Source organism: Aphelocoma coerulescens, chromosome 4 (genome assembly GCF_041296385.1).
Source record: "Aphelocoma coerulescens isolate FSJ_1873_10779 chromosome 4, UR_Acoe_1.0, whole genome shotgun sequence".
Taxonomy (NCBI): Eukaryota; Metazoa; Chordata; class Aves; order Passeriformes; family Corvidae; genus Aphelocoma; species Aphelocoma coerulescens.
The window spans coordinates 1,558,937-1,586,075 of NC_091017.1; the positions used below are offsets into that span (position 1 = coordinate 1,558,937).

General features: G+C 47.1%; 2 protein-coding genes across 4 annotated transcripts in view; both read right to left on the bottom strand.

Moving 5' to 3' along the window:
- Positions 1 to 27,139, bottom strand: part of SLC4A4 (solute carrier family 4 member 4) — a 146,610-nt gene that overhangs the window by 95,306 nt on the left and 24,165 nt on the right. The window contains exons 1-2 of one of the 3 annotated variants that reach the window (XM_069012378.1): positions 19,835 to 20,017; positions 1,156 to 1,229 (exon numbers count right to left, since the gene is read on the bottom strand). In XM_069012378.1, coding sequence (XP_068868479.1) covers positions 1,156 to 1,228 — 73 coding nt within the window. In that variant the 5' untranslated portion in view covers position 1,229; positions 19,835 to 20,017. Of the gene's footprint in view, positions 1 to 1,155; positions 1,230 to 9,796; positions 9,887 to 19,834; positions 20,018 to 27,139 lie in introns of those variants that run through there. The other 2 variants (XM_069012381.1, XM_069012380.1) reach the window with 2 other exon arrangements.
- The window catches only part of DCK (deoxycytidine kinase), a 59,098-nt gene continuing 42,766 nt past the window's right edge, over positions 10,808 to 27,139 (bottom strand). Inside the window, exon 9 of the mRNA XM_069012383.1 lies at positions 10,808 to 10,891. Coding sequence (XP_068868484.1) covers positions 10,859 to 10,891 — 33 coding nt within the window. The 3' untranslated portion in view covers positions 10,808 to 10,858. The remainder of the gene's footprint in view (positions 10,892 to 27,139) is intronic.

The window sequence follows — 27,139 nt, forward strand, 5'->3', positions numbered from 1 at the left end:
CTAATACAAACCCGACCCTGCAGACAGCAAATAGCCTCATTAAACCAAACATGATGACTTATAGTGGCTGAGAACAGATTACTTCATCCCAGAGAGGAAGAAAACACTGGGTTTTTTGCGGAAAGGACTGGCTTGGTTTGCTGGAAGTGTTCTAACTCTTCTTTTAAAAGATTATTTTCTCTCCTACTGCTGGATCCTTTCCTGTCCATTACCGGTGACAACGACATGGCTGTAACCTTACACCTTTCAAAACATTTTCAACTGAAAAGCCACAGGCATTTGTTTGCAAATAAAAAAGTTAGAATAAAATTACACCCTGAAGTTGGGAGGGGAAGGATAGTGCTGCAAGGTGAAATCCTCTCCCTTCTCAGTACAGTCGTACCCTATCCTGCTCTCCCCTCCTTCTCCCCCACTAGTTTATCAAGCCCACAGACAATCAATCCCCAGAAAAAGAGAATTTGCTGCGATTAATTCACTCCTACCACCTTCATCACTTTCCAGGAACAAACTTGAAGTAAACTTCTTGAAATTCCTTTTACTTTTGGGATTTCACAACCTTTTTAGTTAGAGAGAAAACAAAAACACTTCCAAAGGAGTCTACTCTTTCCCTATAAAGTGAAGAAACTGTTTTTTCTGTCAAGAAGTTCTCCTCCAAGGGAAAACCCTTCTTTTTATGCCTCCCAAGCACAAAGGATAACCCAGGCAAATGTTCACTTCCTGCCTTACGTCCCCCCCGCCACTTGGTACAAATTCTGCTGGTTTTTCCACTTGGCTTCTCCACCTGTCTCCATATTTCCACGCTCACAACTGCAGCAGGGATAGGCAAGCGTTGCCAAAACTCTATTCGTAGAGGAAAGCAAAGCAAACAGCTCTGGTGTTTCACAGCCATTATGCAAGACAGCAAACACGACTTTGGGGAAAGTGGAAGCGTGCTGCCAGCAGCATGCAACAACGTTCGCTCCTGAACTGAAATAGAGGATTTCTCTAAAAAGTCACTTCCACCCCAACCAAGCCTACCCACATTTCAGTCAAATTTAGGATGAAGTACTGGGCAAACCAAAGGCACCCTGCTTCTCTGTCCTCCGACTGTGCCCATCCTACATACGAACACCAAAGCAAAGGCACCCTTCCTCCCCAGCAGTCCAAGTCTCTTACCTTCCACTTCTTCTTCATCACATACATGTTTAAGGAAGGAAGCCCCTCTATCCAGTACCGCCTCGTCCTCCATCCTATAGTAATAGAAAAGAAAAAAGGAATGCTCAGACTTCTCCTGGAGTGAGCTGTTTGAACCAGCCCAAGTCCTGGGCAGGTTAACTTGCAAGCTGTTGTTCATGTTCCTGTGGGCACTCCTGTCCTCCTTCCAGTGCCTGCTGTTCCTTCATAGAGCTCTGTTCACATGGCGTTTTCTTTAAGCTGGCCTCACGTAGCTCGAATTCTGACCTTGAGAGGACATCAGTGGTGACAGGTGTGAACAAGGTAATCCCAGCTACAAGTCTTTGGGGGCTTTCCTGTTTCTTGTGTCTGCCTTTTTTTCCCCCTGTTTTTTCCAAAAAGTACAGCCACACGGGCAGGCTTGGGGCTGTCTATGCAATAGTCAAGAGCTTGTGGGATTCCCGTTTGCCTTTGAAGCTGTCCCAGCGGGCGGCAGCGGCCGAGCCGCGCAGGGAGGCGAGCGGGCACACCCCACACGGACACACAGCCCGGGCTCTGGCCAGCCCCTAATACCAGCACAGCACACTTGTCTGCTGGGAGCCCGGCTTTGTGTCACATGTTGGCCTTACAGAAATCTGACATATGAGGATTATCCCGAGACCGAGCTACAGTAAGTCAGATCATCACAGCAGTCATTTATGTGTGTCACCCCTTCATTCATCCATTTGGGGAAGGGTTTTAGTAGTTGCTTCCCCTCCTTCCCCTCCCCTTTTCTCTCCACCTCTGATCTGCCTCCGTGGACAGCAGAGACTTCTAATTCCATGCTTCTGCCATCGCTGTGCTTCCGCAGAGCTGCCCAGAACTCCTGCTGCTGTGCTTCCCCCACAAAATCAGACCCAGCCTGCGTTCTGAGGGTACATCTGCAAATCCACTCTTGACAAGCAAATACAAAAATAAAAAAATAATAATAATAAACAAAATTGGAACTGTGTTAAATAATCTCCTTAGAGGCTAAGTACACATTTGCTGCTCACCACTGGGCAGTCGCCACTGGAGCTTTCTATCCTAATACAACTGGGACCAAGCTGGTAACCTGTTTCATACCAAGAATCAGACATAAAACAACACCTTTTCCTTATATTCCCTCAGTGGAATAGGGATGAACTCAGTTCAGAGTTCAGGCCTTCGAAACTTCTTTCCATCCACATTGCTTCCATTCAAGATCCTCTGAGAGCAGCAGCAGCAAACACTTACAGATTATCTTAAAGGAATGTTCAAATTCAGGAGGGTTTAAATACTGTACAGATGAATACCAAGGAATCAGAATGCCTTAGGCTGTCTACCTTGCATCCCAATGCCTGGCTAACTAGAAAATAAAAAATAAAACTCAGCCACAAAAGGAAGTACCAGAGTCTCATTTCATGAAAGCAGTATCACAGCAGCCACTCTCCCACCTCTGCCAAGTTTTCCTCCACCTCAAGCACCTTTACTAACCCACAAGTGGCCTCATCCCGGGCTCTTAGTCCACAGCTCAACTCCCAAAACAAGTCTCAAACATGTCGCAGATAAAAACAATGAAGAAAAATGGGTCAGACTCAAACACAGTACCAAAGCATATGGAAATACACATTTTTCATTTGGATTATTGGATGGCAGTGAAAAATAAAGCACCATATCCAGAAATGTCTGTGAGCACTGACTCCCAAGCTTAGGTCTAGTCCAAAGCCAGCTCCTCCTTCGCACAGGCTGTTTCTGCCTGAATTCCAAGAGCTAGAGGATTTGAAGCAGAAATTTCCCTGACCTAGGAAAGGTGCCATTCCCCAAGCAGCTGCTGCCGGGTGCAGAGGGGTGGGACGTGCTCCTTGCCAGCACAGCACACCAAGGCAGCACTCAGGCACACACCAGCCTCCCCTGAAAGCTCCGGCTCTTCATTAAATTATTCAAGACTATTCACGCATCTTTTCTAAGGCAACAGAAAGGAACATACTCCATGGATACCCTTGCCTGTTTGCAATGGTTGTGAAGGCACAACCCCATATTTTTTAAATTATTTTTTCCTGCAAAGCAGCACAGTAGCTCCTTGCTATAAACACAACTGGAAACATCTGGAACGATGGGACTGGATTTCCAGACCAAACACAAACTACAGGAGCTTTATTCCTCTGTGAAGTCTGTACTTATCCTGGCATTCAGCTCCACTCTCTGAGCACCCACACACGTGCAGGTGTGTAACACACCTGTGTGTCCCACAGCCCTGTGTAAAACCGCGTCCCAAGGCCAGTTCCCAGAGCCTAGGCAGCATCAGTCCAGGCATGGAGCAACTGAGAAGCAACAGTGTGGTAGAGTGGAGAAAGGGAAAGGAAGGGAGCAGTTTCCACTGCCGGCAAGGGATACGGTGCCAAGAATTCACCAGTTGCCATCCCCTTGGTAAAAGGTCTACTCAACCTCCTCACGACACCAGAGCATCCTCCCAGGCATGACCCCACAGCAGTGGGAATGGCCCCCACGCTCCCAGGAACACCAACCTTGCCAGCCTGGAATGGGTTTAGCACATTGAACAGCCACGCTTTTTAGCTCCAGAGGGTTGGAAAACTGATCAGCAAGGCTGATGCTTTCCCTGATATGTGTATCCGAGGGAACTGGGGGGTTTAAAGAGCCAGGAATAGAGCTTGGGTCGTCTTGGCACAGAGCCCCGGCTCTAATCCGCAGGAGTTTAGTGATTAGACTCCAAGCACCACCTCCCTTGATTTGGTCTTTTCTGCCCTTCTCAGATTACCACTGGATTTCTGTGGGCCAAAATCTAGCAAGAAAACATCCTTTACCAATTTGCACGGAGAAACTATTTCAGTCCCCTGGAATTTTTCAAATACCATGAAATGGGAGCCGCAGAAATTAAAAAGAAAATAAAAAGTCACAGGAAACTACAAGAAAATCTTCCCTTGAGTCTTCAGGGGCAGAAAGCTGGCAGACTCCTGTTAGTGAAGCACTGCCACAAGACCATGTACTGTCACTATTCCATGAAGACACACATGGACTGGGGAGAAGAAAGGATGGAAATAATTTTAGGGCCTCTGAAAAGAGATGTGCCTTCAGTTAAGCCTGGTTTACCAGCTCCTTGTTGGAAGGTAAAGGGATTTTCAGGCACTTCTCATCTAGATCCACATTCTCGTGACTGCTGCTGCAACATTTTGGAAACAAACCTAAAAAAAAAAAAAAAATTTAAACTACTGGGTTTCTATTTTCGGGGTCTGACAGAATCTGACAGAATATGCTCCAGTGAAAAAACATGAACTGCTTGAGTAACTGGCCTTTCTGGGCCAATGACTAGATCAGTGCCAAACATTTTTAGAAATGATGTTATGTGTCAATAGAATTTGAACAAGTCAGACACGGCCAGCAGCAACTCTGCTCTGCCTGCAAAGCACCGGCAGATACAGCTCACAGAAATATTCTGCCTGGCTACTCGGAAAGAACAAGACCAATTTAGTACTAGCAGGGATCCCGGACTTCCTAATGGTGCTCATCCGCCAGCATCTGTTCCACCCATCACATCATGAATGCTTCCTGCAGGTCTCTGGCTGCAGCACCAAACACTTGCACTGCATCTTCCAGGTGGTGCAAAGCAGCAAGTAACCTCGGAGTTAGCATTCCTGGTGCTACTCCAGGCGGAGGCCGGCTGCCAGCTCCCCCAGGAGATGGAGTGCTGCCACCGCCCGGCTGCTCAGCTCCGGAGCCGTGAAACTTGGGAGACTGAGGAGAGAGGGAAAGTGGTGTTTGGGGTAAATAAAGAAGGACTGATGTGGCAACACGAGATGTTGCACAGAGTTACAACTCGCCGGAGTGAATAAATGCGTAACAGGGCTGCGGAGCCAGAGGGGAGAGTTACTGCTCACTGATAAGCTTTTACGATTCTGCCCATTTCCAACGGCTTTTGCAATCAGGAAGAAATTCCAGCACACTCTGAACTGCACAAGGAAAAAGAAACTGAGCCAGTTCCGTAACTGAAGCAGCATAACACAGAGCCGTGTGAAAGTCACATTAAAGAGCAACCAAATGAGCTGGGGCGTGGAGTGGGTGAAGGGCTGAGGGAGAAGGGAGAACTCCAGGTCACAGAGCAGCAGTGCCAGCAGCAGGGCTCCCAATGGATCAGCTGGAGCTGCCAGCCCATGGGTGCCTGCCCAGCCGTGCCACACAGCAGCTGCCACACCACAGTTCTGCCAGGCAGGTTGTGAGGAAGCTGTCCACTCTCCCAGGAAAGGCAAGGGAAGTAAAATCTTCCTGAGTGTGAAGAACCAACCATCCTTTCTGCTTCACAAAGCACAGCACCAGTGACCTGTCAAGACTTTCCCTCAGAAAATTACCATAGACAAAGTGGAGTCGGAAGGCATGGATGGGGATGCTGTGGGAGAAAAGATAAACCCAAGCAAAAGGTGCACAGGGCATTGCAGGCTGAGCTGTTTGGCAGGTCCCAAATCCCACAGGGTTTACCCCTGAATCCACCACATACCGCTCCCCCTCACCACATACCTCCCAAACACAAAAGGGGAGACTTGTTCTGGTAGGAAACACCCATAACCCCACACCGCTCCCCACAGGTGTAACCAACACTACTTGTGACAACCAGCATCATCCAACCTTCAACTACAGATGGATCAACACAGATGGGACCTGGACCTGAGCAGAGAGAAGAGCCACCAAAGGCTTCCCTGTCAGCTACACCCAGTGCCCTAACCAAGCCACCCAGGCTAGATGCCAAGTGTGTGTGGGTACATGTATGCGTATCCCAAAAGGAATGAGTCAGCAAGCCAAACAGGCTGCTTCTGTCAGCGGGCTTTGGGGAGACAGAGATAACATTATTTCTGCTCTCTGCAACCTGCGAAGCATTCAGACACTGCTATTGTAGTGGCCAAGTAAACAGGAAACCAGGAAGGAGACTTGGTCCCTGCTGATGCTCTCACAGCCCGTACACAAATGCACGAATGAACAGACTTAATTCGACCAATTCCTTTTTAGGGTCCTGATGTGTTTTGGTTTCCTCACATACTTGCATATGGGCTCTGTCACAGAGAAAAGAAGAGCTTCTGACTATACTCAGCACAGCCTGGTAGATGCACTTCTGGAACATGTTGCCAAATTTATCCTGGATGCATTTTCCCCTGTCAGCTCTAAAGCAGCATTTATTTACAAGCTTTCTCAGCAAAAGGCTGTACTCACCCAGAGCAAAGCAGGACAGAACCCTCTGCTTTGCACACAAAGAACTTGCACTGTAATATTTATAAACCAAATAAATTCCCAATTAAGTCATCTCATTAGGTGAAATGTTTCCCTCTACAGAGGTGTTCTCAGGGATTGAAATTAAGTCCCATGACAGGATTTGAATACGAGTCTCAGTTCTTGACTAAATCTTGTTTTCAAAAACTCTTACAGACTGGAACGTCAAGAACTCTAAATGTTTATCTCAACTCACAGGTGAAGTCTATGAGAGCACCTTCCTGAAACCAAGATAAGAATAATTTGAATTCATGATGGCAAAATAAGTCCCATCATTTGGATTTCAATTTTGATCTCCAACAACTTTGGAAGAACTCTTGAAGTTGGATACATTCCAAAGATGAAGTAACTACTAGGAAAAGCAATTAGGAGTGAATGAAGTTGCAGCTTTCTTCTGCACAAACAATAAAGTAACACTATCAAAACACAGGGAAATATAAGGGGAACACTGGCACTGGATGCCGGGGCAGGTGTAACAGTTGAAGCCTCTGCTTCATTATGATTAAATGACTTACCATAAAATGTCATGACTATAAAAACTGATTAAGTCAGCTACCTCTTTGGTTTCATTTCCTTCTCTTCAAGGAAACCATGGAGCTGAAACTGGGGACTCAGCAAGGAGAAGGCTGCATTGCACTCCAGCTTCATTTGAGAACTACAGGATCTCAGTGCAAGCCCCTCTTCCAGGACAGGGTGAACCTCTGCTGCCAAGCACCTGGCTCCTGACACATTCCACATCTGCTATATTTCATGTAGCCAGGAAAAGGTACAGAGACACCCTGCAAGGAATTTGAGCTTGCACTTCCGCAGGAGCTTTGTGAGATGGAATCAAATGAGATGAATCCACAGGAAGAAGTGATTCTGGACTGCAAATATTATGAGTACATCTGTTTGAGGATAACATAAACCAGACATTTTTGTAGCTTTGTTTTCTGCAACAGATGAAATATAAATCACAAAAAAAAAAGCTTTCTCTAGAGGCAGAGCGGCATCAGGTTTTCAACTCATAAGCAGCAGTGGATTTTTCCTAAAAATTATTATTTCAAGCCAGCCTGTGGCATCTGATCTATTTTTGGCTATTTATTACCGTGACAATGTCATGTCCTGCAATATTTTTGTTACAATTTTATGCCTTAAAGGCAGCTTCTTACTTGACTGTGTGTCTATTTGAAACCACTGCTGGTTTATACAGTAGCTGCTCCTTGCTCCAGCATCCAGTAAGAGCTCTTTTTGAGGGATCTGTGACTAAGTGTGCTGTGTCACAGGAGCAGGTACCATGGGCTAAGAAGCAACTGCAACATTTCAAGTGTGTGTTTTACATCAGCTCAAAGTACAAGAGATCTGGATACACCTATAGGAAACCTGGACAAAGAAATAGCAAGTGCAGGAAATCTTTCCAGCATCTGCTGCATACTGCCCACTCAGAACCTCCAAAAGCAAGGCATGAGAAGCCTGATCCTGAGGCAGATTCCCAAGCATAAATGAAGATGTTAGAGTGGGCAGTTTGGTCCCTCGTCTAAAAGAAAAGAGCGATCAGGAATGGGCGGTGCTGGGTTTAAGTCCATTTCCCACTTGAGCAGAGGAACAGGCAGTGTGTACAATGAGGGGTGGGGCAGCGCACCACTGGCACCACTCGCCCAGGGCTGCTTTTCTCCAGGGAAAACAATCTGGCACGCTCAATCCTGGCTTCCCAGCAAGCAGCTAGCTCCCACACTTGTCCTCTCCTGTGACTGCTTTGGGGCGGAAAGTTCTCCATAGCAATCACACCACACAAAATGTGTGCGACCAGCTCACAGCTTAATTTCACCTGTTAATTACAGTTTGGAGCTTTTCCCTTTCCTCAGGCTTCATACCTTCAAACGTGCAACTCCTAGAGCTGCACATTGTCCCACCATCACCTTCCCAACCACCTCCAAAACACTGAAGCCCCTCTAAAAGCATCACGAAGCTCTGGGCCACTGATGGTAACATGAGTACAGAGCGTGTGCTGGCTTCTTACTGCAAGAAGGACAGGTAAGACCCAATGCAGCACAATCCAGACCTGAGCTCTGGCTGGCAGAGGCAGAAAGCCTGGTTGTATAAAACACTTTGGACATATCTGAAGCAGCCAAGGGAGCTAATGCACTCTCAGCACTTCCCAGAGTGCAGGCACAGCATTTCTGATCCAGTTCTTGGCATTCTGAAGCAATACGTGGATTCACAATATGCTGGTTTCAAAAACATAATCCAGCATAAAGGATATTTTTAACATGGATGATTTTGGGAATCTGCTTAACCACTTGCATGGCGTTACACAAGTGGGAACCTCTCAAAGCGTATTTATCCACAAATTCTGCAAACTCTACCTGGTTACTAGATGACAGTCTGTAAAACTGCAATTCTTCCATGTTGGAGCAGTTGCTTCAAAGAAAGAAGGGATGCGATACCACTTGAGTTCCCCTTCAAAGGAGTATGGTCAGAGCACACAGCTGTAAAACTAAAACAGAAGGGCAAAACCATCCAAACCAAATGCCAGCACACACACAAGACTCAGGCAGAAGAAAGAACTCCAAAAATATTAGACAAGCAAAAAAAACAGTGGGCTTTGGACCTCATCCTCACTTGAGTGCCAACTGCTCATCTAGAAGACTTTATAGCGACCATTCCCTGGGGTGATGAGACAAAATCTCTGCTGAAGAAGGTCACTGGCACTGGTCCTGGTGCATGCATCAAATTCTAATTCAATAATAGTCACTCAAAACTAATTCAGACCTGAGAGCCAGAAATGCAAACAGCCAGATTTCAAACTAAACACCCTTCTTGCCTTCACTGACTGCACTGAGAAGAAAAAAAAAAAACAACCAAAACCCAGAAAAAACAAAAAAAAACAGAACACAAAAAAACCACGAAAACACCCCCAAAAACACAGAACCACAAGCCAATGGAAGTTTACTGAAGATAAAGAAACATTTCCTGACAGAAGAGGAGAGAGGGGAGTGAAATGCAAAACCAAGTTCTTTTATAACTTGAGACTAAACCAAAAAAAGAAGAATTTCATCACTTCCACCAATTTAACCTCCAGTCAGAAGAGAGTCAGTCACAGCCCAGAGCAGCACGGACCTGGGTAGCCATTCTGTCTCCCAAAAGTGCCAAGCGCTCAGCAAAACACTGATTACGCCAGCACAAGCCACAGAGCCAGAAGGATACAGGTGCCTCACAAGTGACACCCACAAGGATCACTAAGCAGAAATGCAACTGCAAGTGACGATTCCCTTCCACATGGCCACAGATCCTGCTCTGGGAGAGCATCTGCTGTGCCTTCTGGGGGCTGTGATCAGGCTGTTGAGACAACATCACGTACGTGTGGTCCCTGGCTATCACTAACCAGACTTACATCCATAGGCAGAAAAATTTCCGCTCCTCAAAATTTCACGTGGTACCAAAAGGGCAGGTTGGTAGCAAACAGCTGTTCCAGAGCACCGACAGCCACTGGGATAGAAAGCAGTCCGGGGGAACCACACTGCCATGGCCACTAGCCCACAGAGAGCTCATCCACACAGCCATATGCTTGACAGTGCCTGCAGAGAAAGCAAAGGGAGATTTTGTACGCTTCTAGGGAACAGGTCACTGGAGCATGGAGCAAAGCACCACCTTCAGGTGCCCCTTGCCCTTCCATGCGCTCAGCTCGTGAGAACAATGCCTCGTGGTGACCCACTTGACACCTCGACTTGGGCGCGTGATGCCAGCGAAGAGCAGGCTGAGCCCGTGATCTTTCCACTCAGCCCTGCAGACCAATTAGTCATTAATAAGAGTCTGGCCCAGAGCAGGCGGGGGCACATGATCGCATTCCCACAGCATTAGTCAGCCGACGGAGGGATACGGGTTCCTTCACCAGGACACCAGCTCCAACGGGAGGAACATGATGCAGCATAAAAGCAGAGTGGTATGAGCAGACAACACATGATCCTGCATAAAGGCAGTCCACTTACCAATGCTCAACTCACCTCACCAGCAAAATGCATTTGCTGCTGGACTGGCATTTTGCTCCATGGGAGAGTCAGGTTCTTAATTTAGTTCTCTGTGCCCTAAAGCTGGATTTACTGTATCCTCCAACCACAGCCAAGAGCACAGAACCCAATTGCTGAGCAGGCAACTCCCAAGTTTTAACAAGACTGTCCTCTACGTGACATCCATTTAAGGGCAGCTCAAAATAAACTTATTCATATCAGCCTAAAACAAGACTGCGAAGAAAACAACAACCTGAGAGCTGAAAAGTAATTTCTTGCCCAAAAGTGCTCACAGCCACTTCTTCTGGACTCCTTCCTTGTGACCCATCAATGTTGTCCGGAAGAACAATTTGCGGGACAAAACTGGTAGGAACACACTGATGCTGATAAGCAGCACTGTTGCAGGATGTCCTGTGTCCTCCTGAGTAACCTGAACACCAGTATAATGACTACTGAGCTTGGACAGAAGACCAAGCAGACTTCTGCAAGAGAAGAGAAAATGAGATATTAGCATCAGTCTTTCTTTCAGATAAGATCTGGAAAACTTCATCTGCTCTATGAAAAAAATCCTTCTTCTGGATAGAGAAAACCTAAAATATTAAGATCACTTGCATCTTCCTTTACCCAAGGAAGGCTACTCAGCCTCCTCTACCACCATTTACACAAGTATGCCACTGGAACGAGCTCCTCTCCCTGCACGGCAGTTGGCTCCTTCTGACTCCCAGATCATTAGCCCATAAACATGAACTTCCCAGGCATTCCTCAAATGTTCTCTTCATATTTCCCATGTTCCTGTACAACTCAGCCTTTTACCCATTAGGGTTTCAAGCCATAGCATTTTAACATGAGCAAGCGCTATAAAAAATATTTTATAGGTCCCACATTCTATTTCCTCTTCTTCCAGAACTCTGTATAAAGCAAGAGTTGCTACTTCTGTTTTAGGAACTATAAACTCAGAGGCATCCTCAAGAACCACAGCTGATATAACATGCTGTGCTGCTTTGTCTAGGGCACAGCTAATTTTCTTCTCAGTATCAAGTAGGGGGCTACGGTTTGGATTTGTGCTGGAAACAGTGGTGGGAATTCACGAATGTTTTAGTTATTGCTGTGGGAGTGAGCAAGCAGTGGTGCGGTGCTCGGTTGCTGGCTGAGGTTAAGTCAGGACAGTCCTTTCTGGCATCCAATACAGGGCACAACAGGTTCAAAATAACGGCAGATTTGATTGGAACGTGCTAGGTGGAACGTATAGCTGTCATAGCTGCATGGATACTGATCAGAAGGCTCTTGTCTTGCCATGGGCACGCTTGCCTGGCTGCACGCGGTGCCTCGTCAGGGGTGGCTTTTGCTTTCAGTGCTCACCGTGGTGCTTATCAGGCTGCTCCGCTGGGCCTGGGAATGCTCTGATTACAGCAATGACAACGTGCCCGGGGTGGCAGGGAGCCAGCACAGGGCTACTGCGCTCCTGGGGACGCTGGAACGCCAATGGAACTTGAGTCCATGGGCTGTGACCTGTGGATGACACCTCGAAGGATAACTCCAGGCTGGAGAAGGTACATCTCAAAGCATCTGGCCAGGCCCATGCTGCAGCAGGTACACCTTGAAGCACCAGTGGCTGTGCATGAGGTCATGCTGGAGCACCTCACAGCTCGTGTCAATCACCCACCAGCTGCTTTCATCCTCTTTTCCACATGCACGTGCCTAAAACACTGGAGGCAGCCATTCTTTCAGAAGAAGCCTTGGGAAAACAACGTTCTGTAACAGGCCTGAAATGGTTTGCTGTGGTAACAGATATTCAAAAAAGCACAACAGGATAAAGGAGCTTTTGCACTCCTTTTTTAAGCTGTCAGCGCCACCATGGCTGAACCCAGACACGGTCATTAGTCACACATTTCTTGGAGACACCTGTTAACAAAGAACAGCTTTATGCCCAGCACCTAATTGCAACACGGCTGTTTAAAGGTAAACGGGAAATGGGCTATGGTAATATTAAATCCCAGTTATCTGCGTCCATTATCTTGCATTTTTGTATTGTTAAGCGGAATGACTGGTCTGGGAACAGAGCCAGAAAAGTTGGGCTGATACCACAGTTCAAGACTCCATAGATATTTCTGAGAATTACAAGTTAAGGATCACATCCAGAACTGAACTGACCTCTCCACAAAAACCCACAGGTACCTTCACAGAGTCACAAGTCAAGCCTTTCCAGGAAAGCAGAGCCGTTGGTAACCCAAGGCATTACTGGACCAGGAATACTTAATGCAAAGATGTCCTATGCATCATTTAGAATTAAAAAGGCAGAAACAGGTTCATTCAAGAACTATGGCTTCATTCATAGGAAAGTTATTACAGAAACTTTTAGAGTTCACAGGAATCTCTGCACTCCCATATTTCTGAAGATTCAGGGGACATCCAGTTTATTTGCTGGGACAGACATTTTGAGCATGATGAGCTTAAGTTGTTTTTTCAATGCTTTTTAACAAATTAAGTTGCATAGCTAATGTTCAGTGAACTGGGCTCTTCTAGCTTGATCTATAATTTGAGTAATTATTTTAAGAGCTGGAGACACGATCTCCCTTTACTCAGTCTCTGGAGAGGATTCTGACACTGGAAGACGTGGTTGGGGGTTTTTTCACAGGGTTATTTTGCAGCATATTCCCTTTCAACTAAATTTATACACTGTATTCCTGGCAAAGGGAAGAGATCCGTGATCCAAGGAAAACTTTGGAAATACAGAGGTTTTCCTTTTGCAGCAATTCCTGCCGTTTCACTGTTTTGTTCAGAGTGTGCATCCCAGGTTAAGTTATAGTACAAGGATGGCAGTTACATGCCCACTCCTTCAAGTTATACTGCAAATAGGAATAAGCCATGAAGCTGAGCAGTCAGAGCATCCTGGCTGGAGCTCTGTGCCCGCAACAGCCGAGGAAAGGCGCCTGGGCTTGCCTTGCCAACAAAGCACGGGCCTAAGCCCACGCTCGAGCCCAGGCTTGCTCACATTCCTTCCATGCTAGCAGGCTCTCAGGCTGAACTTCAGAGCACTGCCAAGGTGACCACACAGAACCCAGCAGACCCAAAGATCAGCAAGGTCCTACGTACTAGCCAGAACCCTCCAGAGTGCCATGGTGCAAACCGCACACCCCCCTTGTCAGGCACAGTGCAAAACCTCTTCCCCAGGCACAGGAAAGTCCAATGTACACAGAAGGCCTTCTCCAAGCTTGAATGACACAGGAGGTGTACAGCACAGGAGACAGCCTGTCAACATGCTTCCTTCTGAAGCCCAGCTTTGGTATAGATATTGATCATTCACCGTTGATTAAAAGGGAGAAGGATACTCTTCTATTCCAAGTGAGAAGCATTCACACAGTTACAGGGAATCATTGCATATATCACATTTTGGTAGAAGCAGTTCTTGCTCTTAGGCAACCCCAATCTCCTTTCCATGCACATTCCAGTGATGTGCCAATAACACAACAGAGACACAAACCCACTCTGAAACGGAGAGCATTTCAATATCTATTCAAAGTATTTTTTCCAAAAATTCAGCGATGTCATCCAACAGGTGAACTGGGACTGAAAAGACAAGCTAGGCAGGTGGACAAATGATGGCTGTAGGTTCGTTCCAACTCTACTTTAAATCAATATTCTATTCTACAGCCTCTAACACCACCCTTCGAGTGCCTATCAAAGATGCACTCAAGACTTTGCACTGGTCTTTCATTGATTTCCAACCCCACCCTGCAAGCAGCTCATGGCTGCAATCTAGACTTTGTCCCTGCACCCCTCTGGCCCCACTTGATGAATTCTCCTCACACACTGTCCTATCTCAGCACGCATTTCTTCCGTTCGTGCCGGTGGAACTACTCATGCAGGACTCACCCCAGCACGGCACTTCAGCATGGCCTTAAAGGCCAATGAGTTGAATTGCCTCGAGGCCAGAAGTCGCCTGTGATGAAGGGTTTTGTGGGACTAAGGCAACAGCTCCACACTTCCAACCTTTCTCGCAGCACTGGTACTCCATCATCAGCACTACACACACGTCCAGCACTGTTTCCATGGAATGCCACACTAACACTTCTGCTGGGACAATACTGCTCCAACCCCGTTACTGCTCACCTAAGAGATCATGAGATGTCCAACAGTGGATGTGGAACACTCCCATGGCATCACACACTGGCTTGCTGTGCCATCAAGGCTCTGGAACGGAGCTTTGCTGGGGACACATGAGAACAAAGCCCCATCTATTTTTCCCTGGGGATGATTGTTCCTGCCCAGAAGGACATACAGGCAGCTCTGTTGAACAAGGCTGCTGTCTTGAGCCGTGCTCTGTGTCTGCTGAATGCACAAAGTGTCAGCCAGGGAAGTGAGCTCAGACTAGACAAATATAACATGAATTTAGGTAATATCCGCTTCAGGATGACCACGTTTGCCAACTCTGAGACCTAAGCAAAATGTGCAGGTCCAATTCCTGTGTATAAGAAATATACTTCAATTCCAGTGCAACAGACAGGTTTGATGTGCTCAAATCCCACTTTTCCTTGAGCTACTGAGCAACTATTTTGCAGCTTCATTCTAAACAATCTCATATTCAGGAGCCTTGATGAAAAGACCTTTACGCTTACGTCGAAGGGCTGACAATGTGTCTGAAGTGTTATACAGTCACCGGTACAATAAAAGCAGTTAACTTTTGCAACCTTCTGTTCAAGGTTAAGAGTTGAAATGAGTTAGCAAACCTTCAAGGTGAGATTAAAATGAAGCAAAAATTGATTAAAAAAACCTTAAGGGGAAAACACCAAAATCTTCAAGTTGCACACACCATTGAAAAAGAGACACAAGCTCTGTTTCTGCACCTACTGTACAAAATAGAGAAAACTGAAAAATTTTAGTAAAGATGAGTAGCTGGCACACAAGACTTCAGTTGTCGCCTTTGACTTCAGACTACACATCTGCATAGTCATCAAAGTGTTTGCATGTTTTGCTCAGAAAAAGTAGCAGAAAAAGAACACACCACAGGAATAAAACCTAAGTGAAATAAGCCAAAAATCTCTTGGACATGCAAACCCACCAGGACTTCTTGCGTAACACCAGCTCATTCTGATAACTTGGAAAAGGAAGTAAAATTCAATCTCCCTTGGGGAGCAATCACATCAAATATCAGCCTGTTTCATTAACTTCACAGATGAGCAGCAGTCACCTCGCAGAGGTCCAAAGAAGAGGTAACCATTCCCACCATGGTCCCATAGCTCTGTATGATATATATATTATATATAAGTGTATAATTAATAATAATATGTTACTAATTATAATTAGAATAAAATGAAATAGCTTTTATAATTATCATTAATAATAGAATGAAGTGATCTGAGTAATCCTCAGTCTTAAAAGAAGCCACAGAACAATTCCTACCACCAAGTTCTTCAACTCACTTTCGGATGCCAGAAGTACGGATCAATACTTATGGAAGGACAATTAAGGCTTATTTCAAGACAGAATTAATACAGAGTATTTAGCAAGTATTTATTACATGGTAGCAAAACAGAAATACGATCCTGGTCGCCTATAGAGGTAATTCTATAATACAGCTAGGATTTGAAACACCTGGAAAACTCTCTTTCCCCACTAAACGGATTCCCTTCGGAGTAGTAAATATATAGATCAGCCATATTCTCTCTCTCCATACATATTTATATATATAAATAATTAATCTACTTTAAATCCCCCCTCAGTCTCTGTTTTACTTTAGCAGCAGAATGAGGTCTCCTAAGGGCACACGTTTCTGGAATTCAGATGCTGAAAGTTCCTTTGTGCCACAAATTCAAAGGATTCTGATATTGGTGACATGGAATCAGCTCTTCCGATCTTTCTGGTGAGAAAATCAGATAAAACCAGGGCCATTTGCAATATCCTCTGCTGTGCTCAGAATGCTCAGCCATACTCCAACAGCATGGATTTACATGCCTTTTCAATTTGGACAGAAATCCACTGTTCCAAATCAAACTGAACACCTAGAACTGAGATGTAGTTTTCTCTGCTTTTCAAATTTCTCATAGATCTCCATGCAACTTCACCACACTGACAGTCCCTGTGGCAAGTTCAAATATGTTCCTTATGTGAAAGACTCATAATTGCTGGACAATAATTCAAAGACATTTTTATCTCTTCAGTTAATGTAACTAGGCCACTGCAAAGCAAGAGCTCTGCAGTTTTTTACTTATACCATGCACTGTTTTATCACCCAATTATGGGCGCAGTAATTGTCTTTGACACTGTCCAACAGCAATAAAAAGCATACCTGCCACAAACTGCACACAATCCTGAGCAAACTCAGGAGAAACGAGATGCTACAGTGACTCAAAGTTCAAGGGCAGGGGGGAAGAAGCTTTGCTTTGAGTGGTTGTGGGAATTCACTGCAACCTTGACCATTTTATGGCTGTATTTTGATTTCAAGCCACACAGCGAAAAGCTTTATTAACAGAGTTAAGAGGAAGACCTCTGCCTCGCCATCCAAGTCCCTATGTTTTGAGGAATCACAAAAGAGGAGCTTTCCTTCCACCAGATGCAGCACAATGACACAGAGACGCGCTCCTTTATCAATATTAACCATAAACTGCTCTTACTGGGTTTTCAAAGAGCACTCTCCCCCTTCTGAGCCTTCTAAGTGGATTTGAAGCCGGAAGCAGCTAATTGACTTGGAACGAGGAGTTACCAGAACCCTTTTAATTTGCTCAAAGCAGGAGTTCAAATTCTAAACCTAATGCACACAGAAAACACATGCGAGGCGGATCGCTGGAGCGTGACAAGGATGCTCTCGCACTGGAGCCACGGAGGCATCTCGGCAGCACTGAGGGACTGAGCGGTGCCGCAGCACCGGAGCTGGAGCGCCGTGAACACTGTTTGCAACACGGCACCTTCAAACCCTCCTTCCAAGTCCTCCGGTGCTCCCAGCCCATAGGAAGGAATTGGAGTGCAAACCAGTACAAGCCACGCTATTTTGATACGGATGCATACAACAACGTCATGGCGTAAAACCCAAAACATTAAATTAAAGAAGAGAAATCGGGTTACTAGCAAATCTGCACTAACAGATGGCATGTACACACACACAGGAGCATCACTTGCCATACCCACAGGGCCCATTTTTGGGCACCCACCTCCCAAAACAGCACATTTCCCCCAGTATTTGCTTTCTCAAAGCAACACCTTGCCTTTGCGACAGCATCTTTCTGGCAAGGCAGGACCTCCAACTCCAAATAGCTGTTTGCACACTTACTGGCAGAAAAATAAGGACAGGTTTTCTCTTTACTCTCTCACGCAGCAATTTTCCTTCACAACCTTACCCAAAACACCTTCCAGCTCATTATTTATTACAGCTGTCCAGGGTGGCAGCATTAGAAAACCTTCAGCCAGAGACATACTCAGCTCCTCCACCCTCTCTGATAAGAAGGCAGATCTGAAAACAAAAGGAGTTATAGATTTTTCCTTCTCATGGGGATGTTTTTCTTTGAACAGCACTTTGTGCATAAATTCAACCTTTTCTTATCAGCATAAGACATCGGTAACCAAAGCATTTACCCTACACCCACTGCATTTTAAAAGCTCCTTTTAAAAACCTGCTGCAAGTGATACCACAAGACAGCACCAGTACATGAGGCTGTTTTCTGGCTGCAGAGGAGTTTCAAGTTTTAAAATCGTAACACAGAAGTTTAAGGGAAAACCCTGCACCGTTCTGAGCTGCAGAAAATCCTGCCGGACCTTGCTGGGAGCAGACCGGATGAGTGCAGGGTGTTACCTTGCCAGGAATGCCCTGTGCACACAAATGAAAGCTTCATCCCTCTTCCCCATAGCTGGAAAAAGCAGAAAAAGGAAAAAAAAAATCCATAATTCTTTCTCACCCCACCACCACCCTTGCTCCCCACTCATCCAAGGTCAGCAGTCACTGCTCTACAGTTGCCAGTCCCTTGAAATCATGGGAATGTAGCTTCCTAAAGTCCAGCCACTGCTTTTAAAAATGTGAAATTCATGCTCAGCAGGAGCAAAGGATAAGTTACATGCAAATGCTCTTATTTTTTTTGAACTTGAAAGTCTGTGTTTCCGTCCTAGGAAGCTGAAGAAGCATCCCTGCACTAGCAGATCGCACTAGCATTTGTCCTTTCGAATCCCACTGATCCTCACCAGCAGGTGAAGTTGATGAGAGCTAAAATCACCAGCTGAAACCAGGCTTTGCAAAACTAACTATTCCATCATCCAATCCAGGAGTCACCAGAAAAAGTCTTTGAGCACACAATGGCAGCTCAGGAAAGGAAGGGCACGGACTAGGACAGATCAGCTCATGTACATGCTCTGAGCGAGCAGAGACGCAAACAGTCCCGTTTCATCATTCGGCACAGGACTGGAAACTGTAAGAGCAAAATGAAGTCTCTCATTCAATAGCTGCTGGGGTTTGGGAGCCTGATAGTTGTTTTGGTCGGGGGCCTCTGTATCTTGCTCTTTACACACAATTTCCTACTGATCTCAACCAAAGTAAGAACTAGGTGTATTTCTGCAGCCTAACACACCAGCACTTCGCAGCATATTCTGTCCCACACACAACATACAACTCTGCACATTTTGTTAAATCCAACTAGTAAAGTTTCTTTTCTTTTCTTTTTTTTTTTTTAAACAGAAAATATGTACATTATAGGAACAACCAGAACAAAGCCCCTAAGCAGCTGGGAGCACACGCACAAAGTCACGTTCAGATGCACAGTAACTGCACCTCTCTGACACAAAAGGAGCAAGTACCTATATATAGTACATGGAGCAGTTCTCCGACAGAGCTGCTACTGCTCGGATCTGCCCCAGGGCCCGACCTTGGTCCTTACACATCCAACTTTACTAACAGGAGCGGCTTTGCAGAACGACTCCACGGAGCTCCCGCCGCGCGCTCCGATCCCCGCTCTCCTGGGAGAGCCCGGTGCCTTTTTCCACGTCGTGGGAGCTCCCTGCACATCCAAGCGCTCCTCCTGAACGCGAGTGCTAAAGGGATGAGCTCCGAACAAAAGAAAAATCCATTAATAACTAACATGGTAAAGGAAAAGGAGGAACAAGCCTAAAGATCGTTAAATCCTCGTTTCCCCGTGTGCTCTCGCTCTGAATGGCAGCGCTTCGCAGGAAGCATAGAAAAGGCAAACAAACACCAAAGAGCTGGTCTTGGATTAAAAAAACACTCCATACGACCATATACCAGGTGGAAAACTGGAAACCTGGGAAAGACGAGGCTGCCTATTCAGCGGCTGCTAACAACTCACTGAAGATGAAATGAAACGGTAAAAAAGTTCTCAAAAACCAAAAAGCGTTTTTGAAGTTGGCTCCGGCAGAGCTGGGCACCGAAAAAGACACCGAGGAAGGAGAAACGTACCCCGGCGTTTCCACCCCCGCTCCAGCTCACTCACCTCCGGGGCTCGGGCTTGCGGCGTTCCTCCAGCTTGGCGGCGGGCGGGGGCTGCGGGGCAGCCGGGGCGGCGGGCGGGCGCTGCGGACGGGCTGCGGGCGGGCTCAGCGGGGCATGGCGGCGGCCCGACACCTGCCCCTCCGTGTCCGTGTCCGTGTGGCTGAGCACCCGCAGCAGCCCGAGCGAACGGCGCGGCTGTGCTGGCGGCGCCGGCCCGGCCCGCATTTAAAGCCGCCGGCGGGCTCGGCCGTCCCCTCACCCGCTCCCATCCCGGCCCGTCCCGTCCCATCCCATCCCCGGCCGCCGCTCGGCGTCACGGGGCCCGGGGCGGGGAGCCCGGAGGAGGAGTCTGAGGGCCGGGGCTGCGGTTCCCCGCCCCGAGCTGCGAGCCCCGACGGGGCAGGTGCGCATTTCCACGGCCGAAGCTGGAGGGCACGGGCGGCCGCGGGACCCACCCCCGCCGGCTGCGAGTGGCCCTGGCCGTGGCCGCCCTGTGCCTCAGGCCGGGAGATGCCATCCCCCCGATGAGGGGGGATGCGTCCCCTCGGACCGGGGCGGGTGGCACCGCCGGGATACTGCCGCGGGCTGCGCGCGGCTGTTGAGAGCCTGTCCCAGTCCCACGGCAGGTTCCCTGCCACTGGAAACGCACGACCCAGGGCGCTTCTGGGCCAAAAGCACATAGCACAGAAAAAAATCCAACCAAACAGAACCCAACCAAACAAAAACTTAAAAAACATTAAAAATCCAACAACAACAACCACCCCAGGAAAAATATAGAAACCATCATTTAGCCAGTTCATTATAATTTTCCGAGGAAATGGTACCTTACATGTTGCTTCTCCTTAGCTTCGAGCATGGCAAGGTTCACCCTGCTTGCCAGCCTAGTCCTAGTTCCTCCTCTCTCTCTCCTGCACACACACTTCTGTGGCCACTAGTCGCCCTTGCAAAGGTTCCCTCCAGAGTGATGTTGGACAAGAGAAGCAGTGCCAATATCCCCATATCTTGTTCAGTCAGCTGTAGCTCCTGCGCTCAGCTTGACTGTCCAGGCCAAGGTGACGAGATCCATAAAATATTTTTGAACCACGGAGCTCTGCAAACGGCTCACAAGGAACACGGCAGAACAGCAATCCATCACGGGAAGTACACGGACTCTCAGGGGAACAAAGGAGGCTATTGTAGCTCCACAGGGGGAAAACTCCCCTTCTTCAGCAAGGTTTATGATTACCACACAGCAACTGCCCCTTCAGCTGCTCCTCAGCTACCAAGCTCCACTTTTGTCACCCATCCAAACCCTGTCCTAGGGAATAATATGCAATCCATTGGCCAGTTAAAAAAGGCAGCAGCAACAGAAACCAGAGCACTTGCAGAGCGGAGCGAGAGCGCTGCAGAAGGATCTCCCTGCCAAACTCCTCCTCTCCTTTCTGCTGCTGCCACCCCTGTGCTGTCCCCAGACACTGAAAACAGATAATTGGCTTTAAGTCCCTGTCCCCTCATACTGTTTAATGTTTCCCTGAAAGATCTCAGAGCCACAGCCTGCACATGAATGGGTCAGGACTTGGGCTCCTCTGTTCCCTTTAATAAATCCAGTTCTTTAAAATCCTGTTTTTCAACAGCCAGTGAGTTTCCAATGGGCACAGCGCTGACTTGCATCGCTTAGAACTATATTTCATTTCAATTAATGATAGTCCCTGTGTTAACAAAAGCAGAGCACCACATCAGTTGAGAAGCTTTGTACACTTGAGTACTAACCCAAATAACTGTACATCTTCCCTCTTCCAAAGGCTCCAAAGCAAGCACTGCTCTCTTCATGCCTTAAATCCCTAATGGTGTGCCAGTTAGTCTGTACCTTCATTTCACTTTATTTTTAAATAAACTACGGAGCTCCTGAGGAGAAGACACATTAGCTACTTGAGAAAATTGCTGTTGCTTTTTGCTACTTAGATTACTCATAGGGGTTTTGGGATCGCCCCAAGCATTGTGATCCCTCAATGAAAGCACCTCACGGACTCTTCTCAGCAGCCGGCTCTTAGCTCGCTATTTCAGTAACAAACCTAAATAACTCCTGTACCAATTCCAGTTCCTCACAATTCACTGTAACTTCAAATACTGTCATTTTAAACCTGTGCATTGAATTTTCTGGCTAAAAAAAATGTTTTGTCATCAGGACGCTTGATTCCAAGTCAGTCTTTAAATAACATCACTGTGTTTAATCACCTAAAACGCTACCAGAGCCATTTCCAGAAGTCCTTAAATCAAGAGCCAGGGCAGTTGTCTTGACCAAGTTTGAAACTGAGTACACTCTCTGTGCAGAAAAACACCAAAGTAAAGTGCACTAATAATCCCGTCTGTCATTGCGACTGGCAAAATAAAACCCGCTGGCTAGAGCCGACTTGTCTGACACATGTATATATGCACCTTTCGGCATTGCTTACACACCTTGGCTCGCACATTCCCTCTCCAAACCTTCCCAGCCATTTCCACTACTTTCTCTGCTTGATTTAATAACCAGAGAGGAGCTCATCAGTCAGGACGACAGCCGGCTACCTTTCCCCTCACCGCACAGGCCACAGAGAAGAAGGTGGACTCGGGAAGACTTTGGCTGTTTGAACCTGCCTTTCAAGCCTGCTGGCTTCAGCCCTGCTCACAAAGCTTTGGCGAGGAAACGCTGTGCCAACAGCCTTCACCCACATCCCAGCCAAGGCAATGCCTCAACAGGGCACAGGACAGGATACCACCTTCACCCAGAGGCCTGCTGCTATACAAGAATTACTGGTCTGCCTTCTCACCCAGTGCACACGCACCTTCCTCACTCAGCTAACTCAGGAACTCGTTCTCCAGCGAGGTCGCGCCAGGTATCACTGTCAGTGATAGTGTCTGACATGTGTATGGATAATGAGAACAGGCAAAGTTCTGATGGTAAAGATTAGAGAACACATACATGCGCATGCTCGGTGGAACTGGTAGGGTAAAACTTTCCCTGTGGGCAGGTTATTCCATAAATATATCTTGCAGCACTTCTGGTAGATTCCTCGGAAGCCGCTCATGCTGACCACAGCATTGTCAGTCAGAGGCAATGCTGAATGAGATGGAAACTGGCAGCTCCTGCACTTCCAGGGGTTTGTGCAGACTACCCAGTGATAAAATATTTGTGTTAGATTAAGTCAGAAGTAATTCAGCCTAAGTCAGGAAGTTTCAGAGGATAAAAAGATTTCAATGGAAGGATCTAGATGCAGAGAAACTGCAGCTGTACTTATCAGAGAGGCTTTCGGTATCTTTTCCTGGGGTGACAAACGTCAGTGCCAAGTCATCATGACCAAAGCAGCTCACCCTGAACACACCTGTGCACACAGCAAATCCTTTTTACACCAACAGAATCCTTCACGCACGTTCTCAGGACTGAATCTTTGATCACAGCTATTCTTTGTGACCTTGAGGTGTCAGGGTTTTTTTGGTCTGTTTTACACAGACATGGGTATTGCAGCCGTTTTAGCTGCTGAACTCAACAAATTCCTGCACTGCATTCCTTAGTATTACAGCTGAATTAGTACAATAGGACTGATTTCCAAGGGAACCACAAAAAGCAACTCTGTAGCTCTCAGATTTGTATTCAAGTCACCAAGAATCAGGACTTGTCTGTCCTTTCCATCCACTTCCCAAGAAATCTAGACAGAACTTGGCATCCCAGCAAGCACTCCCTGATAGATGATTAGTAAAGGTCTAAGGTGAGCAAACCCATGGCCTTTGAAAACTTGATTAGTAGGTCCTGCCTTTTCTAACAGTCCTGCCTCAGCTAGCAATGAAAACAACATGCAGTGAGTGGGGTGCTGGCTCTGTAAGAGTACCTGCTCAGCCCTGCCTGCCCACTCCCTGTGAAACCACTGCAGGGCCCTTGGAAGAAAAGCTGCCGAATTCCCACTGACTTCCCCTACCCTGGCTCACTCTTTTGGAAGAGGCAGAAACAGGAGGTGCTGAAAAACATTCAGCTTCGGTAAGACAGAACAGAACACTGGAGGGTTAAGGGGGTTTTTCTGAAGTGCTTGATGTGCTTCTCATGAATAATGCACCATGTCTGCTTGAGAGCAATGAGCCATCCTGGAGCACTTGAAGATTCACTCAGGTCACAGCAGTTCATTCAGGGCACAAGGAGAAGAGCCATGGGGATTTCATCAGCTGGGGCAATTGCTTCTGGTACCTTCCAATACTTCTGCTAGCTACTGAAAGCATGGCATGCTCACCTCAAGAGCTTAGAAAACCCAAGTTGTGTTCCAGTCCTCTGGGAAGCAACACAGCTTTGGGCTTTGCAGAGACCTGTGAGCAAGACTTGCCAGTCTCCTACCAACTTCCAGGACTGCATTCTCTAAAGTGCTTACATCTCCTTGCAAAAACACTCCTTATCTTTCCAGCAAGAGCAACTCCTCCAAGAGCACATCAAACTGCCCCACCTCGCGCATCCCTGTCTGCCAGAAGCCCCGGAGCTGCTCGAGGCCCAGAGAGCGCAGGCCGGGAGCCGGCAGTGCTGCTCGGGGGCCCTCTGCTGGGAAGCACCCCTGCTTCCCGTCCTCCATCCCCCGAAGCGCCCCCAGATCCGCAGCCAGCCCCAGGCGCAGCCCCCCGAGGGGGTCAGCTGCCGGTGTCCCCTCGGCAGTGAGCGTGGGGCCGGCTCGATGCCCCAGCCCCAGGGAGCAGCGGAGAGAGCAGATTTCATATGCCTCAAGTTGTGTCCTGCTCCATGCTACAGGGAACGAGGCCAAACCAGCCTTTGGTCAGAGCCAAAAACGCAGGGCTTTGCTAAAAGAAAGAAACTGTGTTTGTTCCTACACACACAATAGCCACCGGACTGTAGGATGCTGAAACACACACTTCCACCACCTCCAACTGTTGGGCCACTGGGACAACAAATACTCCCCCTCTCTGGAAGGAGAGGGCTACGGAAGCAGCCCAGCTGACTGAAGCACTTCTGTGCTCTCAAACACATCACCTGCTCTCTGCTTCAGAGCGAGTTCAGAGAGAAAGCAAGTCAGAAGGGACAGAGATCCTTTCATTTCTCAGGGTAGGAGGGAAATCCAAGGCTGAAGTCAAGCCCCTTGAGCATAAGGCTCGTTGTATCCACATAAAAATGGGGTACAGACCTGACAGGGGTGATATGGGTGGGCTGCAAATGGGACGAGCAGTATTTACATCAGGAGGATTTCTTCTTTTCCCAGTTTCCCCCCAGCTGTCATTTTGAGGAGTTTCCTTCTCTTCCTCATTCCTCAGCTATTGGCATCCTGGGCCAAAAAAAAGCCACCAAGAAAGCTCAGAGGGATAGGCCAACAAGCTGTTCAGCCCTTTTGTAGAGCACCTGTAGTGTGGTCCAGACCAATTCTTCTGAGCACCGAATCCTTACAGAGCAACAACCACCACCCCTATCAAAATCCTCCTCACCTCCTGTGCACCAGCTCAGGAAGGCTTCTAATATTTTATCACTGACTGGAAGGACATGGAGGAATCTCACCCACTCTCAGTGGAAAGCCAAGTCCAACAACATGACTAGTACAGACAAAAATTACACCTTACTTGGATTTTTACTGTCAAAACACAGCAGCCCTCAGCCAGCCTTCTTACCCTCTGGTTGAAGATAACTTCGCACAAGCAGATGGTGACAGGCATCAGGGTTAGAGATGATTTCCCTGATGTACACTGCTTCCTGCCTGCTTCTCTAAAACTGAATCCTTGCCTCTACAACTCTGAGAGCATCTGGTCTTAAGCATCCAATATCTTGAAGGAAAGAGTAACTTGAACGGCAGGTCACTGTGATCCTCTTAATTCAAGACTACATCTTTTCCTGATGCTAAAAAATGCCATCTGGGACACCTCCACAGGGCTTTGGATGTGCCAAATGCCAGCTGCAGGAAATGTGAAATACACCATCAGTAACACAGGTAAATCACCGACTTCTCTGCCTAATCCAATGTCTTGGGGTGACGTTATGATGTGTATCCCATATCGCTGCCTATGCCCAGGAATTAATTTTTGTGCCTTTCTGTGCCTCTAAACTGAGCCTGAGAGGGAGAAGAAAAAAACTGAGCAAAACTTTCTCAAAGCAGTTTGCAGCTTGTTCAAGGTCACTTAAAGATAGGAGGTTTTTTTTTTCTTCCCAGCCGCGGCAGGGGAGTGAGGAAGCACCCGGCTTGCTGTGTTCCAGTCAGCTTTTGGCCAGTTGTTTCAGTTTCTGGTTCTCCGGAGAGAGACTGAGAGCTGGACTTTGCTTTTCCTTCTCTGGAATTCCGGATTTTTCTCCCTTTGCTACTGGACTGCTTTTCAGCCTCAGAGCACATCGGGAGGACTTTTCGTCGGGCACAGAGGGCCTGGCCCTGGGCCAAGCCCCGGCTCCGAGGAGACCAAAGGAAGGACTCTAACGCTTTCCCAGGTTTTTTCCTCCACAGCAAAAGATTTTACCATTTAACCTCATTTTCCTTTCCCGTGTGTTTGTTAAATAAATAGTTTTATCTTCTTCACTTTCCTTCGAGGAAAATTTATTTTTTTTCCCGAACCTGGTGGGGGAGGGGTGGTTGTGCCTTCTCTCAGAGTATATATTTCTAAATTTGGCCAAACCGGTACAAATTTAGTGGCGCCCAACCGTGTGGCTCGAAGGAAAGTGAAAAATCTGTGCTAATTACATTTTGGTTTGTTTTTACTTATTCTGTGCTGGAGTAAAATAGTCATCATGTTGGTTGAGTTCATAACATTTCTCTGGCTTGATATATTCATGTATTTCTGGTCCGTAGGCTTGTTTAAGGTGCTAGTGCCTTTCTGGTCCCTAGGCTTATTTGCCTATCCACAACTTGGTCCGATCTTATCCTTGATAAGGAATTTTTGCAGAGCAGGGACACGAATTCGGATTTCTATTTTGCTGTGCTCGGTGATAATGATTTATAAGAAGTTGACAGAGGTACAGGCATCTGTTCAAAGTGTGTATGATAAATGGTTTCTCCCTCCTAACCCCAGTCCTAGCTTCAGTAGCCTGTTTTGGGAATTTATTAGTAACTGCACCCAGATTGTTAGAGGAGGAGGAGTCGGGGTTTCCCTTCCCTTTAAATTTGATAGGTTTTCTTTTGAGAGTGTTCAGTTTCCCCTGGATGTTAAAGAGACCACCCTCCTGGTATTTAATCTGGTAATCTTCCTCTATGTGGTTTGCAGCTTGTCTAGAATAAGAGCTCAGATTTCCAGGGTGACTGATGAGACACCTGACCCAGAGGTGGAGCATCCTGAGTGGTGTGGGGAATGGGAGGATATAGGCCTAATCCTGAAGAAATTCTCTGACCCA